The sequence below is a fragment of the Dendrobates tinctorius genome, unplaced genomic scaffold, assembly GCF_039654945.1.
Source record: "Dendrobates tinctorius isolate UK_male_01 unplaced genomic scaffold, ASM3965494v1 ptg000028l, whole genome shotgun sequence".
NCBI lineage: Eukaryota > Metazoa > Chordata > Amphibia > Anura > Dendrobatidae > Dendrobates > Dendrobates tinctorius.
Genome location: NW_027361696.1, coordinates 100,402,124 through 100,419,079, shown reverse-complemented (window position 1 = coordinate 100,419,079; position 16,956 = coordinate 100,402,124). Strand labels below are relative to the sequence as shown.

Sequence of the window (16,956 nt, the reverse complement as noted above, 5' to 3'; positions counted from 1 at the left end):
TGATCAAAAACACTAATGAAACTCAGACTGTGTTTTGCTTACCAGAAAAATCGCTGACGTGTGAAGGAGCCCGGGCTCAGAAGATTTGGAGCTTTTCTTAAAACAGCTACACGACTAAGGATATGTTAACATGTTGTGTTTTTTAAGTGTTTTTTTTCCCCGCAGGCAAAACCTGCTCTCTTGGCAGTAAAGAAGCTGCTTCAAAAAGCAGGTTTTGCTGCATTTTTTGCTGTGTATTTGTTGCATATTTTTTGCTGTGTTTTTATTGTCTCTTGTGCATGATGATAAAGTTTACTGCCCCCCCCAAAAAAAGAGTATGCTATTTTGTTAAGGTTTTGGCACCAAAAACACAGCAACACCTGATATCTGCGTTCTTGCTGCGTTTTTGCACTCTATGGGTTATAAAAACGCTGCAAAAATGATGAAACATGCTGCGGTTTGCAAAATCGCAGCAGTTTTTTTCCAGTTTTTGCTGGTACTGTAAAATGCAGCTTAAACTTTGCATAAAGAAAGCAGCAAAAACGCCAATACTACTACCCCACTTGCCACCGCACTAGTGCAAGGGAAGAGTGTAGATTAAGTGCCAGAATTGGCGCATCTAATAGATGTGCTATTTATGGGGTGGCTGAGGGCTGATGTTCTTAGTCTGGGAGGGGCCAATATTCATGTCCCCTTCCTAAGCTATTAATATCAACCCGTAGCTGTCTGCCTAGCTGTTGCTTGTTATTAATAATAGGAGAGACCCCACGTCGTTTTATTGGGGGGGGTCACCCGTTATTAATAAACAGTAAAGGTTAAGTATACAGCTGTGAACTGATATTATTAGCCTGGGAAGCTTCATGTTTATTACCCCCTTTCCAAACTATAAACATCAGCCCCCAGCTGTTGGCTTTCCCTCAGCTGATTAAAGGGGTTGTCCACTAATTTAAATTAACCCCCCCCAATGTATCCCCCGGGGCCCCTAATGAATTTTGTAAATACCTCATGTTGCCTCTACTGCCTGTGAGCAGCGCTATCGCTGGCCACTCACAGGTAGCACATGACCTCCGGCTGCAGCCGGCTCTTCCACTGACGTCCCGTCAAGTGCTGGCAGCAACCCCTTCCTCCTTCCACGCTGACTGCCAGGCTGTGGGCGGGATTATCCCTCACGTCACACCCAGCATCCACCACACGCCCGTTCATTGAGAAAGCGCGCGGTGGATGCTGGTTGTGATGCGGCGGGGTTTCCCCGCCCACAAACCAGCAGCCACCACGGGGACCCAGCGCTGAGTCACGCCTCACTTGTCATGATGTCAGTGCTGGGTCACGTGCTGCCTATGAGCGGCCACGGATAGCGCCGCTCACAGGCAGTATAGGCAACATAAGGTATGTACAAAATTCATTAGGGGCCCCGGGGGGATACATTGGGGGGTTAATTTAAAGTAGTAGATAACCCCTTTAAGAAAAATATTAGGGACCCCATGCTATTTTTTTTATTTCAATCTATCTATATATCTGTTCTTTTCTGACGGTCCGGGCTGTGAATTTACTGTACTCGGCTGATGAAATGTTGAGTTTCCTATGAGATGGGTGGGTAAAAATCACACAGCACACGCATGGTCTGTATGATTTTTTTTATTTCTTGCACCCATTGACTTGCACTGCAGAGTCTCATCTGATAAATGCGGCCACTCTCTGCATACTGGCATTTGTTTCTCAGTCCGAGCTAAGAAAAAAAAAAAATCACAGATGAACACAGAATCACTGACTAAGGCCTGTTTCACACTTCAATTTTTTGACGTCAGTCAAAACCCTTCATTTTGCGCTCTCTCTCTCTCTCTCTCTCTCCCTCTCGTCATGTTGCTTTAAATTTCATTTACTTGCAACTAAAACGGATCTGTCCAAAAAACAGATCCGGTGGCATTCATTTGTCACAAAATGTAAACGGATCCGTTTTTTCACACTGGCGGATTTTGACTGACGTTAAAAAACTGAAGTGTGAAACAGGCCTAAGGCTATGTGCACACATTGTGGATCTTGATGCAGATCCGCAGCGGTTTTTTCCATGCGTATTTGCATTAAATCCTCAGTGTAGTGCACAGGCAATGTTAGTCTATGAAAAGTTAAGAAATGCTGTGCACATGCTGCGGAAAATTCCATGCAGATTTGCAGCGTTTTTTTCCCCCCGCAGCATATCAATTCTTTTTGCGGATTCGCAGCAGCGTTTTCCAGTCTGGCACATAAAAATGAGTTTATTTCTTTTCTTTCTTTCCTTTTCTTTTTTTTTTTTTTTTTTCTTTCTTTCTTTCTTTCTTTTTTCTTTTCTTTTTCTTTCCTTTCTTTCTTTCTTTCCTTTCTTTCTTTCTTTCTCCTACACAAGTACAAACAAATCCGCACACCAAACACGCATTGAAATCCGCATCAATTCCGCAAGCGGTTTCTGCCAAGGGATGCAGATTTGGTGCAGAAAATTCCGCAGAGTAATCTGCAGCGTGTGCACATACCCTAACACTAGTCAGAGTGAAATGAGTATGAGCCCTTTCTCAGATAAAATACACTGATGGAGTTTTCTCCTGCTCCTCCTATCAAATAGTCTGTGAAAAATGGGCAGCATACCGATGGCATCAGAGTGCGGTCTGTGTTTTTATTTTATTTTTTTTCAATGGAGCCCTTGAATTGCATTGTCAAGTTTTTTATCGGACACTCATGTTAATAATGGACAAGTCTCCATTCTTCTTTGTGGACTACTTGATCTGTAGAAAGAAACACATGTGAACTACCCCACAGAATATAATTGGTGTGATTTTTATCTCTGAAAAACACAGATCACATTTGCACACAAAAAACTGATGTGCGGAGGAAAGGTTATCTAAAGACACACAATGTAATAGAACAGAATTTAAAATTTGACAGACTAGGATGACTTTAGGGGAGGCGCAAGGGACTTTAAAAGATCTTAATACATACACTCATGCTCCTGTAGAAAATATTCTCATAAATGGCACCTAGACAAATTAGTCGACAACTATTTCAATACATGGTCACGTCCACTTCTTCGTTATTGCTCTAAGTGGTGGCTTGACTTCCAAACCAAAACCGATTACAGCTATCTGATATCAGCCTTGCTTCTGATTTGTATAGCCAGTTGCCCAACACCAGTAATGCCTGACTCGTCATCACTAATTGGCATTTCTTCTGCTTTGTAACAGGCTCCACGTACAGTGTCCTCACCACCATGCCTTCAGACTCGGAAAGCAGTGGCTCTCTCAGTAGTGTTGGTAAGACAGTTTTCATATGTTCACTTTATTTTGGATTATTTTGTTGTTTATTTCTAAATAAAATGATTAAGACAAAAAAAAATCTGATTACTGACGGTATAGATATATTGTGCACCTCCTGTTGCACTATGGTGGAATTTGTGCTAAAATGCCTACAAGCTGGAGGTCTCATCCCTGAGAACTGTGCAATCTCTGCACCTTCTGTAAGTCTAGGGATGTCGTCTATAGCCAAGAGCCTCATTGGACAGACATTCTTCATACCAGAGAAAACTGGAAATAGCTTCTAGTCTGAGCTGAACTACTGCCAAGTTCTGACAACATTTCTGTTAGCTAATAATGTTGTCAAGAAGACTATTTCTGTATTTCTGCTTATTTCTACCCCAGGCTTTGGGCCTTTTACCGCAAGCGATTAAATAGTTAATATGAGAATATTTCTGGTATGAAAAGAAATTTTTTTTTGTGTTTTTTATATTTTGTTTTAAACCTTTAGTATTCTTTTTATATGCCTCTTTTCCGGACCTGTCATAAAGCTGTCTGTTTTCTATTTCTATTTGGCCATACAGGGCTTGAGAGCGAGAATGCAGCTATAGAGTCAAGAAACTAATAGTAAAATCTGTTGATAGGTTAAAGAATCTGTGCCTACTAGCTTAACCCTTTCATGACCAGGGACTTGGGTCATTTTTCACCCTTACAGTTGTGGCCAAAAGTATTGACACCCCTGCAATTTTGTCAGATAATACTCAGTTTCTTCCTGAAAATGATTGCAAACACAAATTCTTTGGTATTATTATCTTCATTTAATTTGTCTTAAATGAAAAGCACAAAAAGAATTGTCCTAAAGCCAAATTGGATATAATTCCACACCAAACATTAAAAAAGAGGGTGGACAAAAGTATTGGCACTGTTCGAAAAATCATGTGATGCTTCTTTAATTTGTGTAATTAACAGCACCTGTAACTTACCTGTGGCACCTAACAGGTGTTGGCAATAACTAAATCACACTTGCAGCCAGTTGACATTGATTAAAGTTGACTCAGCCTCTGTCCTGTGTCCTTGTGTGTACCACATTGAGCATGGAGAAAAGAAAGAAGACCAAAGAACTGAGGACTTGAGAAACCAAATTGTGAGGAAGCATGAGCAATCTCAAGACTACAAGTCCATCTTCAAAGACCTGAATGTTGCTGTATCTACCGTGTGCAGTGTCATCAAGAAGTTTAAAGCCCATGGCACTGTGGCTAACCTCCCTAGATGTGAACGGAAAAGAAAAATTGACGAGAGATTTCAACGCAAGATTGTGCGGATGTTGGATAAAGAACCTCGACTAACATCCAAACAAGTTCAAGCTGCCCTGCAGTCCGAGGGTACAACAGTGTCAACCCGTACTATCCGTCGGCGTCTGAATGAAAAGGGACTGTATGGTAGGAGACCCAGGAAGACCCCACTTCTTACCCCGAGACATAAAAAAGCCAGGCTGGCGTTTGCCAAAACTTACCTGAAAAAGCCTAAAACGTTTTGGAAGAATGTTCTCTGGTCAGATGAGACAAAAGTAGAGCTTTTTGGGCAAAGGCATCAACATAGAATTTACAGGAGAAAAAAAGAGGCATTCACAGAAAAAAACACGGTCCCTACAGTCAAACATGGCGGAGGTTCCCTGATGTTTTGGGGTTGCTTTGCTGCCTCTGGCACTGGACTGCTTGACCGGGTGCATGGCATTATGAAGTCTGAAGACTACCAACAAATTTTGCAGCATAATGTAGGGCCCAGTGTGAGAAAGCTGGGTCTCCCTCAGAGGTCATGGGTCTTCCAGCAGGACAGTGACCCAAAATACACTTCAAAAAGCAGTAGAAAATGGTTTGAGAGAAAGCACTGGAGACTTCTAAGGTGGCCAGCAATGAGTCCAGACCTGAATCCCATAGAACACCTGTGGAGAGATCTAAAAATGGCAGTTAGGAGAAGGCACCCTTCTAATATCAGGGACCTGGAGCAGTTTGCCAAGGAAGAATAGTCTAAAATTCCAGCAGAGCATTGTAAGAAACTCATTGATGGTTACGGGAAGCGGTTGGTCGCAGTTATTTTGGCTAAAGGTTTTGCAACCAAGTATTAGGCTGAGGGTGCCAATACTTTTGTCTGGCCCGTTTTTGGAGTTTTGTGTGAAATGATCAATGTTTTGCTTTTTGCTTCATTCTCTTTTGTGTTTTTTCATTTAAGACAAATTAAATGAAGATAATAATACCAAAGAATTTGTGATTGCCATCATTTTCAGGAAGAAACCAAGTATTATCTGACAAAATTGCAAGGGTGTCAATACTTTTGGCCACAACTGTATACCAAACACCAGAATTAAATAATAAAATTGTCATTTTATAGTCCCATAAATATATTTTTAGCAAATAGACACCTTGCAAGTTGTCAGAGGTAGTAATAATATACGGTAATGTCCCATTATTGCAGGAGTTACCTCCATGTCATTTTGCATCTTAGCACGCCTTCCTTTATTCCTACCCTGGCTTCCACGGGAACACACAAGATCAGAACTCTGGAAATGAAATCAGCCCTTATTTAGTTGTTGGGGGGTCACCAGCAGTGATACAGTACACATGCCCACATGAGGAATGTACACATCAACATACTCTTCCCCTGAACTATTGATGTACATACGGTAATCATAGTTAATATGCTTATTTTCTGCTGTGACGTGATTTGTGTAATAAATGGAGAGCTATGGAGCAGGTATTGTTCCAGTGTATTTTGAAGCCAAATCAATATGAGGCTTTTAAGGAGAGATTCCATCTATTGAAGCTTTGTGCTTTAATTGACCTGATATTAAACAGCCATGTTATGGTGCTTGTTCCATATTTTTTAATTACATAAGCGGTGTAAGCATATTAAGAAAGAGCCTTTTCTGTTCAGTCCCTAAATTGTGGCTTTATTGTCAGCAGTAACGCTATAGAACATTTCTTCCTGCAGCAATGTCTGATTCACCGGTTGGAAGAACAAAGTACTATGTGTAGGTGTGCCCGAATGCACTGCACGTGTTGCGTTTCCTTATTACTCAGTTGTGTAGGATATTTATGACCCTATTGCAGGGAGATACTGATTTTGCTTTTTACCTAGAGAAAAAAAATCTGAACCAATTTAAGAACCAGTTTGCAGACAAGGGCTCGTATCCAGCACATGGTTGTATTTGTATACCATAAATTTCTGTACAAGTAATTTAACTCCAAAACAGGTATGCAACATAGAAATAAAAACCTTTTCTTTTGAGGAATACCTTTTGTCTAGTTTCAGCCTTCTATTTCATTAAAAGTAAAGCCAAATATAAAATGCAGTGCTTCATAACTGGTAGCTTTTTTTGTGTAAATGCTCTTTACAGACACTATTAGTACTGGAAAATTTTGGCTAACCTTGCAGTGTCTTTCCTACCATGAGAGACAAGCCCAGGTGTCTGTGTACAGTCATGAAACCGCCATATACATGAGATTATTGGCCAATCTTGAAAAACAATCACTTTCCAGCTTAGGCAGGGTTCAAACAAGTGTTTAAAAATCATCAGTTTCATCCAGAAAACATGGATGTTTTTTTTCTCATTTGTCCCATGTGCAGTCCAGGTGCAAACCGTTATTTTTATAGCAGCATTTATTAATAATTTACTAGACCGTTTACATTTCTGATGTTGCAGAAATGCAATATATGCATAAAAATCCAGATGCTGTATTGATATCCTCTATGGGATCTGCTTTTTTTCTTCACATGCATAGATTTGAAGGGGGAACTCTGTCCCGACATATAGAAGAAACTAGCGCATGCTGCGATTTTTGTTTTTTGTCACATGCGGATTCGGTCAATAAAATAAACGGTCATCTGCTCTGCCCCATTGAATAACATTGATCTGAGTGCTGTCATTTTTTTCTTGTGACCTACCTAGATGTAATTGCAGAGATTGGTGAACCTGGTCTGTAGGAGCGCAAGGAAAGGAAATGAATTATGAAATCTTCTTTTTATTAAAGTAATCCACAACGCGTTTCGACAGATGAATTCTGTCTTCCTCAGGTGGCAATATGCAAAAAAAATGCAAAGGGCACATACGGTATTTAAAAGAGCATTGACCAATGGGGAGTGATAACCAATTAATTACATCATACATAATTAAACATGCTACTATAAGTAAAAAAACGATAAAAGTAATTGCATAAGGATGCAAACAATCACAATATACCGTATATACTCGTGTAGAAGATGAGATTTTCAGCCCATTTTTTTGGTCTGAAAGTCCCCCTCGGCTTATACACGAGTCATATACCTGGGGGTCGGCGGGGGAGGGGGAGCGGGGGTGTCAGAGATCATACTTGCCCCCTCCTGGCGTGGTCTCTGCAGCCCCCCCCCGCTTCTCCATGGTCTCCCTTCCTGCCTTCAGCGGTCACGAGGTACCGCTCATTAAACTGATGAATATGCGCATATTCATGAGATGAGTGTAATGAGCGGTACCACGTGACCGCTGAAGGCAGGAAGGGAGACCGTGGAGAAGCGGGGCTGCAGAGACCATGCCAGGAGGGGGTAAGTATAGCAATAATCACCTGCCCCCTGTCCATCCCTGCTCACCGCTGTCTGCTGCGTCCTCTGTCTGTGCTATTTAGGCAGCACAGGCCGCGGTGACGTGGTTAGTGCATGCTGCGCCCTTTGCTGCCTGAACAGTCACCGATACAGGAAGCGGCAGACAGAGGTGAGCTGGGTCATGAGCAGCTGAGGTGAGTATGGCATTTTTTTTTTTTTTTTTTGCAGCAGCAGATGCGGGCATAATATATGGAGCATCTTATGGGGACAGCATATGGGGGCATAGTCTATGGAGCAGCATATGGGGGGCATATTCTATGGAGCAGCATATGGGGGGCATATTCTATGGAGCAGCATATGGGGGCATATTCTATGGGGCAGCATATGGGGGCATATCCTATGGGGCAGCATATGGGGGCATATCCTATGGGGCAGCATATGGGGGCATATTCTATGGCGCAGCATATGGGGGCATAGTCTATGGAGCAGCCTATGGGGGCATAGTCTATGGAGCAGCCTATGGGGGCATAATCTATGGAGCAGCCTATGGGGGTATAATCTATGGAGCAGCCTATGGGGGCATATTCTATGGAGCATCTTATGGGGAATAATCTATGGAGCATTTTATGGGGGCATAATCTATGGAGCATCTTATGGGGGCATTATTAACCTTTGTGCAGCATTATATGGGGTGTATTTTGTATGGAGCATCTTATGGGGCCCATCATGAACTATGGAGCATTATATGGGGCTCCTGATTCAATATGGATATTCAAAAACATTTAACCTACTGATGTCTCAATTAATTTTACTTTTATTGGTATCTATTTTTATTTTTGAAATTTATCAGTAGCTGCTGCATTTTCCATCCTAGGCTTATACGCGAATCAATAAGTTTTCCCAGTTTTTTGTGGCAAAATTATGGGGGGTCGGCTTATACACGAGTATATACGGTAGTTAAGAATGAAGGGTAAAAGCTGTTAAGAACAAAAATATATAAAATATATCATAAAAAGAAAACGGTCCTCAATTAGCTTTCTCAATTGTAAGGTTTAACCCCTCTGGAGTCAAAGTGCCAAGTTTAAAAATCCAAAAGCTCTCTCTCAGAGATTTAGATGGAAATCCTGATGTAAGTGCTCAGCGTAGAGCACCGGATAAATATGATCCCAAACGTTATGTAGAATTTTCCCAATAAAAGCGTCAACTCAATCCACAAAAAAGCAAGCCCTCATTCAGGTCTGTCATCTGTTAACAGAAATATTGGGGCGGCTTCCACGTTACTGGTAGCACAAAGTCTCTGAAAAAGTGAAATGGCTCCTCACCCCCAAAAAGAAATTCAGCAAATTCTCCGCTCCCAAATCCTAATGCCCCCCCCCACTTCTGAGCCCCCGTGTGCCTAAACCACATTTAGCGCCCACATGATTGGCATTTCTGTAGTGATGAGGAGCAGGTTAATTTACAGGTGCGTGTCTCCAGAAGCATGTGCTGGGCATAATGTACTGGTGACTACAATTTTCACTCAGCAACATCCACTGTTGCTTGTTTCTGGAAAACTCCCATGGAGTCAAAATTGTCAGTACATCTGTAGATAAATTCCCAAGGGGCTATAATTTCCAAAATGGGGTCACTTGAGGGGGGATTATTCTTTTCTAGAATTTAGGGGCGCTTTATATGGAATCTGCAAACTATTTTTGGAAAATCTGCGTTCCAGGAGGCAAATAACGTTCAGTCCCTCCCAAGTCTCACCGTGTGGCTAAGTAGTACTGTACAGCCACATATGGGATATTGCCATGTTCAGTAGAAATTGTGGGGCAAATTTTGGTGCCATTTTTACCCATTTCCCAGTATGAAAATGTAAAATCTGGGGCTAGCACACAATCTTGGTGCCAAAAATGTAACCTATTTTATCTTCACTGCACCCCTAGATGACTTCATTGAGAGGTTTAGTTTGAAAAATGAGGTAACTTATGGGGTTGCAGCTGGGTTAGCACTTCAGGGGCTCTGACAATGTAACATGGCACTCTCAAACACTGTAATATGACTTTTTTTTTTTCTCTTCTGAGCGTTGCACTGTGCCTCAAAAGTAGTTTTTAACAACATATGGGCTATCGGTGAACTCATGAGAAATTGCTCAACAAATATTGGGGTTCATTTTCTCCTGTTACCCTTGTGAAAATGCAAAATTTGGAGCTAAAAAAAAATAAAATATGTGAAAAACATGATTTTTCTTATTTTCATGGCTTAACGTTATAAATTTCTGTGAAGCACCTGGGGGTTCAAGGTGTTCAATACACATTTAGACAAGTTCCCTAAGGGATCTAGTTTTCAAAATGGTGTCACTTGTTGGGAGTTTCCACTGTTTAGGCACATCAGGGGCTTTCCAAACGTGACATGCTAATTATGCCAGCAAATTTTACATTCCAAAGTGAATGACGCTCCTTCCATTCCGAGCTCTGCCGTGTGCCCAGACAGTAGATTTCCCCCATATGTTGGGTATCAGCGTGTTCAGGCGAAATTGCAAAACAAATTGTATGGTCCATTTTCTCCTGCTACCCTTATGAAGGTAAAAAAAAAAAGGTCCAAAGGAGAATTTTTGTGAAAAAAAAGCAAATGTTTATTTTTTCCTTCCACATTCCAAATCTTGTGAAGCACCTGAAGGGTTAATAAACTTCTTGAATGTGGTTTTGAGTACCTTGAGGGATGCAGTTTTTACAATGGTGTCACTAGTTTCTGTCATATAGTCCCCTCAAACTTACTTCAAATGTGAGGTGGTCCCTTAAAGGGAACCTGTCTCCTCATTTTCCGCATATAAGCTGCGGCCACCACCATTAGGGACTTATCTACATCATTCTATAAAGCTGTAGATAAGCCCCCGATGTAACCTGAAAGATAAGAAAAACGAGTTAGATTATACTCACCCAGGGGCGGGGTCCAATGGGTGTGTTCATGCGATGGCGTCCTCTTCCTTGCTTCCTGGCGTGGCTCCTGCGCAGGCATCATTCTCTGCCCTGTTGAGGGCAAAGCAAAGTACTGCAGTGCGCAGGTGCTGGGCCTCTCTGTCCTTTCCTGGCGCCTGAGCACTGCAGTACTTTGCTTTGCCCTCAACAGGGCAGAGAATGACGCCTGCGCAGGAGCCGCGACATGAAGATGGGAGGCGCCGGACCCTGGACCTGCGACCCCCATCGGACCGGACCACCCCTCGGTGAGTATAATCAAACCTGTTTTTCTTATCTTTCAGGTTACAGAATGCTGTAGATAAGCCTCTAATGGCGATGGCCGCAGTTTATATGTGGAGAATGAAGGTGACAGGTTCCCTTTAAAAAAAAAAAAAAAATTGGTTTTGCAAATTTTGTTGAAAAAATGAGAAATTGTTGGTGAACTTTTTAACCCTTATAACTTCCTAACAAAAAAAAAATTGTTTCAAAAATTGTGCTGATGTAACGTAGACATGTGGGAAATTTTATTTATGAACTATTTTGTATAACTTCTGATTTAAGGGCACAAAAATTAATAGTTTGAAAATTGCGAATTTTTCACCAAATTTCCATTTTATTCACAAGTACACGCGAGTCATGTCAAAGAAATGTTACCACTGTCATACCGTACAATATGTCACGAGAAATCATTCTCAGAATCAGTGGGATCCATTGAAGCGTTCCAGTGTTATGACCATAAAGTGACAGTGGTCAGAATTGTAAAAATTGGCCTGGTCATGAAGATGAAAACAGGCTTCGGGGCGAAGGGGTTAATGGATCTTAAGCAAAAATGTATGTCTCTAGGTAGCAATGTTTCTATGTGTGTTACCTTTTTCTTGTCTGTGAAAAAATAGAAAACCTCCCTGTAAAGGTTTTTCTATCTTCCTTTCAAAACATAATTGGCACAAAAATAAAATATCTGACCATACAAGGTAACTAATATATCTAAATGTTTCCTTGTTATGGTTCGTGATGGATTAAACTGCTTTTTTTTTGTAATACATTACAGGTACGACTAATAAGGCTTCCTCTCCTCCCTTATCTACCACTGATGGCCGTCTTATGAGTGAGAAGTTGGACACCATACTGTCACAGTTGAGGCAAGTGACACGTGAAAGAGATGAGCTTCGGAAACGACTGGCTCTGTCCTCTCCTGGCTCAACATTTGATGATTGCAGGTAACAATAGAGAAGATTACCTAGCCATCATTTGATTATTGCAATGTTATTCTTAAAAGCGTTTTAACACAGCTTGCAGGTTTTTTTATTCCTAATTTTTTAGACCTGTAAAACACTGATGTTGAATGCATCAAAAATGTCTTTGTTCTCATTTTTATACAGACCAAGCCCCAAGGTCACGCCGGACTACGAACGATTAAAGGTGCAGTGTATGAAAGCTATGTCAGAACTGGAGGCATTACAGAGCCAGCACTCCAAAGCACTTAAAAAGTGTGAGGAGGCTGCGAAGGAAGCTGATTTCTACCAGTAAGTATGTGGTTAACACTGTGACAGTGCTGTCAGCCACGGTGTTGGATTATTTTTACATGGAAAATTCACATAAAAATCCTTGTTTAAGTGAGAATATTCATATAATGTAGACTCCTCAACATTGAAATTGCGACAGAAAGAAGCAAAATTCTTGGAATTGTGCAAATCACAGGATGGATGGACATTTTAATGACATGCAAATTATGAAAAAAATGGGACATTTTGTAGAAATATCCATACCACTGGCTCCACGACCAAGTCATTGTAATGCCGAGCTGTCAGTCTGTGCACATGCTGCATTTTTTGTTGCAGTGATTTTAGCACAGTTTTTGTCACAAAAACAGATGGATTGCCCAGTACCAGTGAATGAGAAGTGTGCGGTTTTATGTACATGCTGATTATTTACATGCAGGTTTGCAACAGATTTAAATCTGAAGCATGCTCATTTTTCAGCATTTTTGCTGCAGATTTTGCTGCGTAGAAACGTCTGTATTTTATTCTGCGTTTTTCCTGGCAACAAATCTGCAGCTGTGTTACCGGTAGATTTGTTTTCTGCAAATACTGAATGTGTGCAAATACCCATAGTGTAGTTGGAATGAAGACCAGAGGGTTCGGGGTACCATAATCCCTAGATTAAGACCGGTGTGATGTTCCTCCCTTGGAGGCCTCTTCATGGTATTCCCACGTGAAATCATTGAGTTAAATGCAGAAGCGGTAATCATCGATGTCTTTCTCTGCACCATGATAGCCTTTTAGAGCGGTGGTGTGAGGTCAAGGGACACTAATGTTGTAATGGGTTTGCGTAGACACTGTTTGACGCCTTAGACTTGGTGCTCGACTTTTAATTTCACATGCAGTACAGAATGGATCAAATGTGGAACCAGTGGTACAGCCATTTATCCAAAGTGTCTCAGGAGCTGTTTTTTAACACGCCAACACCGGGCTGTATGTTCCTCATGCTTCTATAAGTAGCCTCTGTTGCCCTAAGCATGTGATCATGGTTTGCAGCATCTCTGTACTTCTCATTGAGCACAACAGAGACATTACTGGTCTGCTGTTATAAAGAGAGTTGCCAGCAGTGGATCTTGATGACTTGCCCAAGTGTATTCAGAACATTCTTCAGACAACCATTAATAACCTAAGTGATGACACACATCGATGTAAGTGCGGGATTTCTGCACAGGTGCTTATACGCCATACTGAATAAATTGAGATGTTCTTAAATTGTAGTTTCCATTTTTTTGTCATTCGCAGAACAATAATATGTCTCCATTCTTTGGTATCCATAATTCCATGACTTCATTCTTGCTGTCACAATCTCAATGTTGGGGCTCGCTCACACTGGTGAGTAGCACCCGATGATTTTCTCATGTGAGAATCGGGTGTCGTTTTTCTGTGATCCGATTCTCTCTCATGCGAGAATCACGTGTGCGGAGAAGATGGATCACAGAGATCTTAATTTTTTAAACTTCTCCATTCTGTGAGTTGGTGTATATCGGAATGCACTTGGATGACATCTGAGTTCAGTCCAATGTTTTGCATGCACCCATAGACTTGTATGGATGTGTGGCATTCAATAAACGCTGCTAATCGTAACATGGAATGATTTTTTTTCTCATGCCGACTTATGAGAAAATAAACGCTAGTCAGCCCGGCTCCATAATGTAACATTGGAGCGAGTGCTATCCCATGAAACATCAGATAGCACTCGTCCTGGTTATATGCTGGCTCCTCGCCAGTGTGAGCGTACATGTAAGGAGTGTGTAAATCCTCTTTTTCCACAAACTAAATATAATTCACTTTGAAGTCTTCCTTTTACACTTCTAAGATTTTTTTCTTCATATTTTATATTTCTTCACATTTGAATTCAAAGCGGTATAGATATGCAAAATAATGGAAAATCATCAGTTGTCATTTGTGTCTGTTTGTGGGGAAGCAAGGAGATGAGAATACAACTACAGTGTTTGTCACTTTTCAGACTCCCTTGTCCTCTGATAGTTGTGCTATTTTGCAGAAATGCTTTTTGGGAATCGGAGGAAGCTTGTAGCTTACTGGCAGCAATTTCATATTAATTTAGAAAACAATAGGTAAATAAACAGGACTAAACACAATATCATTTTTAGTTATCAGAACAGATCAAGGTCTAGGACTTTTATTTCATATACACAGTACTTATGGATTCTCCATGCATAGATTAGAAAAACGATAAAAAGATTTTAAGGGGAATCTGTCATGTCCACAAACGCTATTAATCTGCAGATGTAGGGTTAATCTGCAGGTTGATAGTGTTACAATGCTGTCTGGACACCTTACTGACAGCTGCCAGGAGAAAATCAACTTCAATCCTTTTGGGAACAACCGGCTTTCAGTTATAGAGGCGTGCCCAGAGGGACTTCAGTCACCGGCTCAGCGCACAGTGACTGCTGTAAGCGCGCACTGACACAGACTGACAGTTTGCCCTGCAGAGATGCACTGCAGCAGTGCAAGCTATCAGAGTGTCGGGCGTGCTTACAGCTACCGTTCACAGTGACTGAAACCACTACAGGCACGCCTGTATGACTGAGAGCCTACAGATCTCAGGAGGGATGAAGGTGACTTTCTCCTGGTAGCCACACTCTCAGTAAGGAGGCTGGTGAGCATTATAATAACGCTATTTACTTGCAAATTAACCCTACATCTGCAGGTTAATAGTGTTTGGGGACATGATAGGTTCCCTTTATGGTAATTCTTAGTGATAAATGTATGAATTATAAGTCTCCTCCAGAGAGAGAAAAGCCTGTCTGTTTATTGCCACCTTTACATGTCCATCCTGTAAGGCAATGTCTGATCTCTTGTTAGTAAAACTCTGTTCAACCAGTCGCTATAGTGACTAGAAAGTTGGCCCTGGTTACTGGCTTTTGGCTCCTCGCCCTGTTCACTGTGACAGCATCCAGATCCATCTCATCCAGCAGAAGAGTGCAGTCCTTGCCATTTAAGCAACCAATAAAGAGACTGTTTTCTTTTTTTCCTGGGGAGAAATCTATTTTAGGAGAATACGCATGTATTAATCAGACATAAGAGATTGCCAAAAATGGTTCCCAGAGTTTATCTTTTAGAAAATGTTCTTTAGTTTTTTCCTTTAGTAACTATCCTTTAATTAACATGAATTTCCCAACATTTGTTGTTCCTTGTAGTACTCTGCACAGCCGAGTTTTAACTGAACAAACACAACTACAAGAAGATGGTGAGAGTGTGCGCAGAAAATATGCCCAACTACAGCGCGAGTTTACCCATCTGCAGCAGTCCTGCCAGGATCTAAAGAGAATGCACGAGGCTGATCAAAAGGAGATCTCTGAGCTGCGCAGGCAGCAGCAACTGGTAACCATCTCTTGGATTCATTTATGTGATTTTCTAAGTTCTGTATGTATGTGTGGAAAAACTCCTTCTTAGGCAATGTTCATAAGTTGCGTTTTTGCTTTGTATTTTTGCGCAAATTTTAATCTGCGTTTTACAGTACCAGCAAAAGCTATGAGATTTCAGAGATCTCATGTACACACATTGGTTTTATTTTCCTGACTGATTTGGAAAACTGCTGCGTTTTTTTTTAGAACTGCAGCATGTCACTTCTTTTAGGTATCAGTGTTTGCTGCGTTGTTGGTGCAAAAGTCTAAGGAAGTTAAATCAGGCTTTTTTGGGGCCACTAAACGTTATCAACATGCAAAAGAGACAGCAAAAACGCAGCAATATAAGCGCAGCAAAAAGTCAACAAAACCTGCTTTTTGTAAGCGGTTTCTTTACTGCCAAGAGAGGAGGTTTTGCCTGCAGGAAAAAACACACAGCAAAAGCGCAACATGTAAACATAGCCTTAGGCTATGTGCACAAGTAGTGACAGGTGCTGCGGATTTGGAAAAATCCACAGGTAAATCCGCAGGTCTTCACACCTCTACAGTAGAGAAGGTGTGAAACCGCTGCGGATTCCGCACAAAGAAATGACATGCTGCAGATTTGAACCCGCGCAGAAAAATCTGCAGCATGTGCACAGCGTTTTTCATTTTACCATTGAAAACAATGGTACTGTACAACGCAGCTAAATCTGCTGCGGGTCCGCAGAGCCAAAAACTGCCGATCCGCAGCAGAATCCGCCACGTGTGCACATAGCCTTATAGTGACACACAATCTGTGGTTGGCTTCCTCCCTGGCTTACCCAATACTGACAAGTACATTGTAAGGCCTCTTTCACATATCCTGGTGATTCCTGGACAGGAAAGACCAGTACTGTTTGCTGTCCGTGTGTTACATCCATGTGCGATCCGTGTGACAGGTACCGGCGCCTGGGAAAAGCAGTATGGTTCACACAGATCACAAGTGGCTGCTGAAAGCAGCACTCATCATTGTCGCCTGGCTGTGCTGAGATCACAAGCTGTGTGCATGACATTTCTGAAATCTCATAGACTTTGCTGGTACTGTAAAAGGAAGCTGAAAATTTGCATTAAAAAGCACTGCAATAACGCAATGTGTGAACATAGCCTTATTCTGTATCTTAAAATAATATTAACAAGCTTTTGCCAAAAATGTTATGATATTTTAATTAGTCCGCATATCCTAAATCACTGTTGGGTGGAAGGATCTCTAATCAAACAAGGTAGAGCAAACTGTTGTGATATATACTGTACAATTATTCCTGTTATTTCTTTAGCTGGGCTATAT

General features: G+C 41.4%; 1 protein-coding gene across 3 annotated transcripts in view; it reads left to right on the top strand.

Annotated features, from left to right (window-relative positions):
* Positions 1–16,956, top strand: part of DLG5 (discs large MAGUK scaffold protein 5) — a 244,339-nt gene that overhangs the window by 72,237 nt on the left and 155,146 nt on the right. For all 3 annotated transcript variants that reach the window (XM_073571224.1, XM_073571223.1, XM_073571225.1), the window contains exons 2-5: positions 3,189–3,257; positions 11,793–11,961; positions 12,124–12,267; positions 15,444–15,627. In XM_073571224.1, the coding sequence (XP_073427325.1) occupies positions 3,189–3,257; positions 11,793–11,961; positions 12,124–12,267; positions 15,444–15,627 (566 nt within the window). The remainder of the gene's footprint in view (positions 1–3,188; positions 3,258–11,792; positions 11,962–12,123; positions 12,268–15,443; positions 15,628–16,956) is intronic.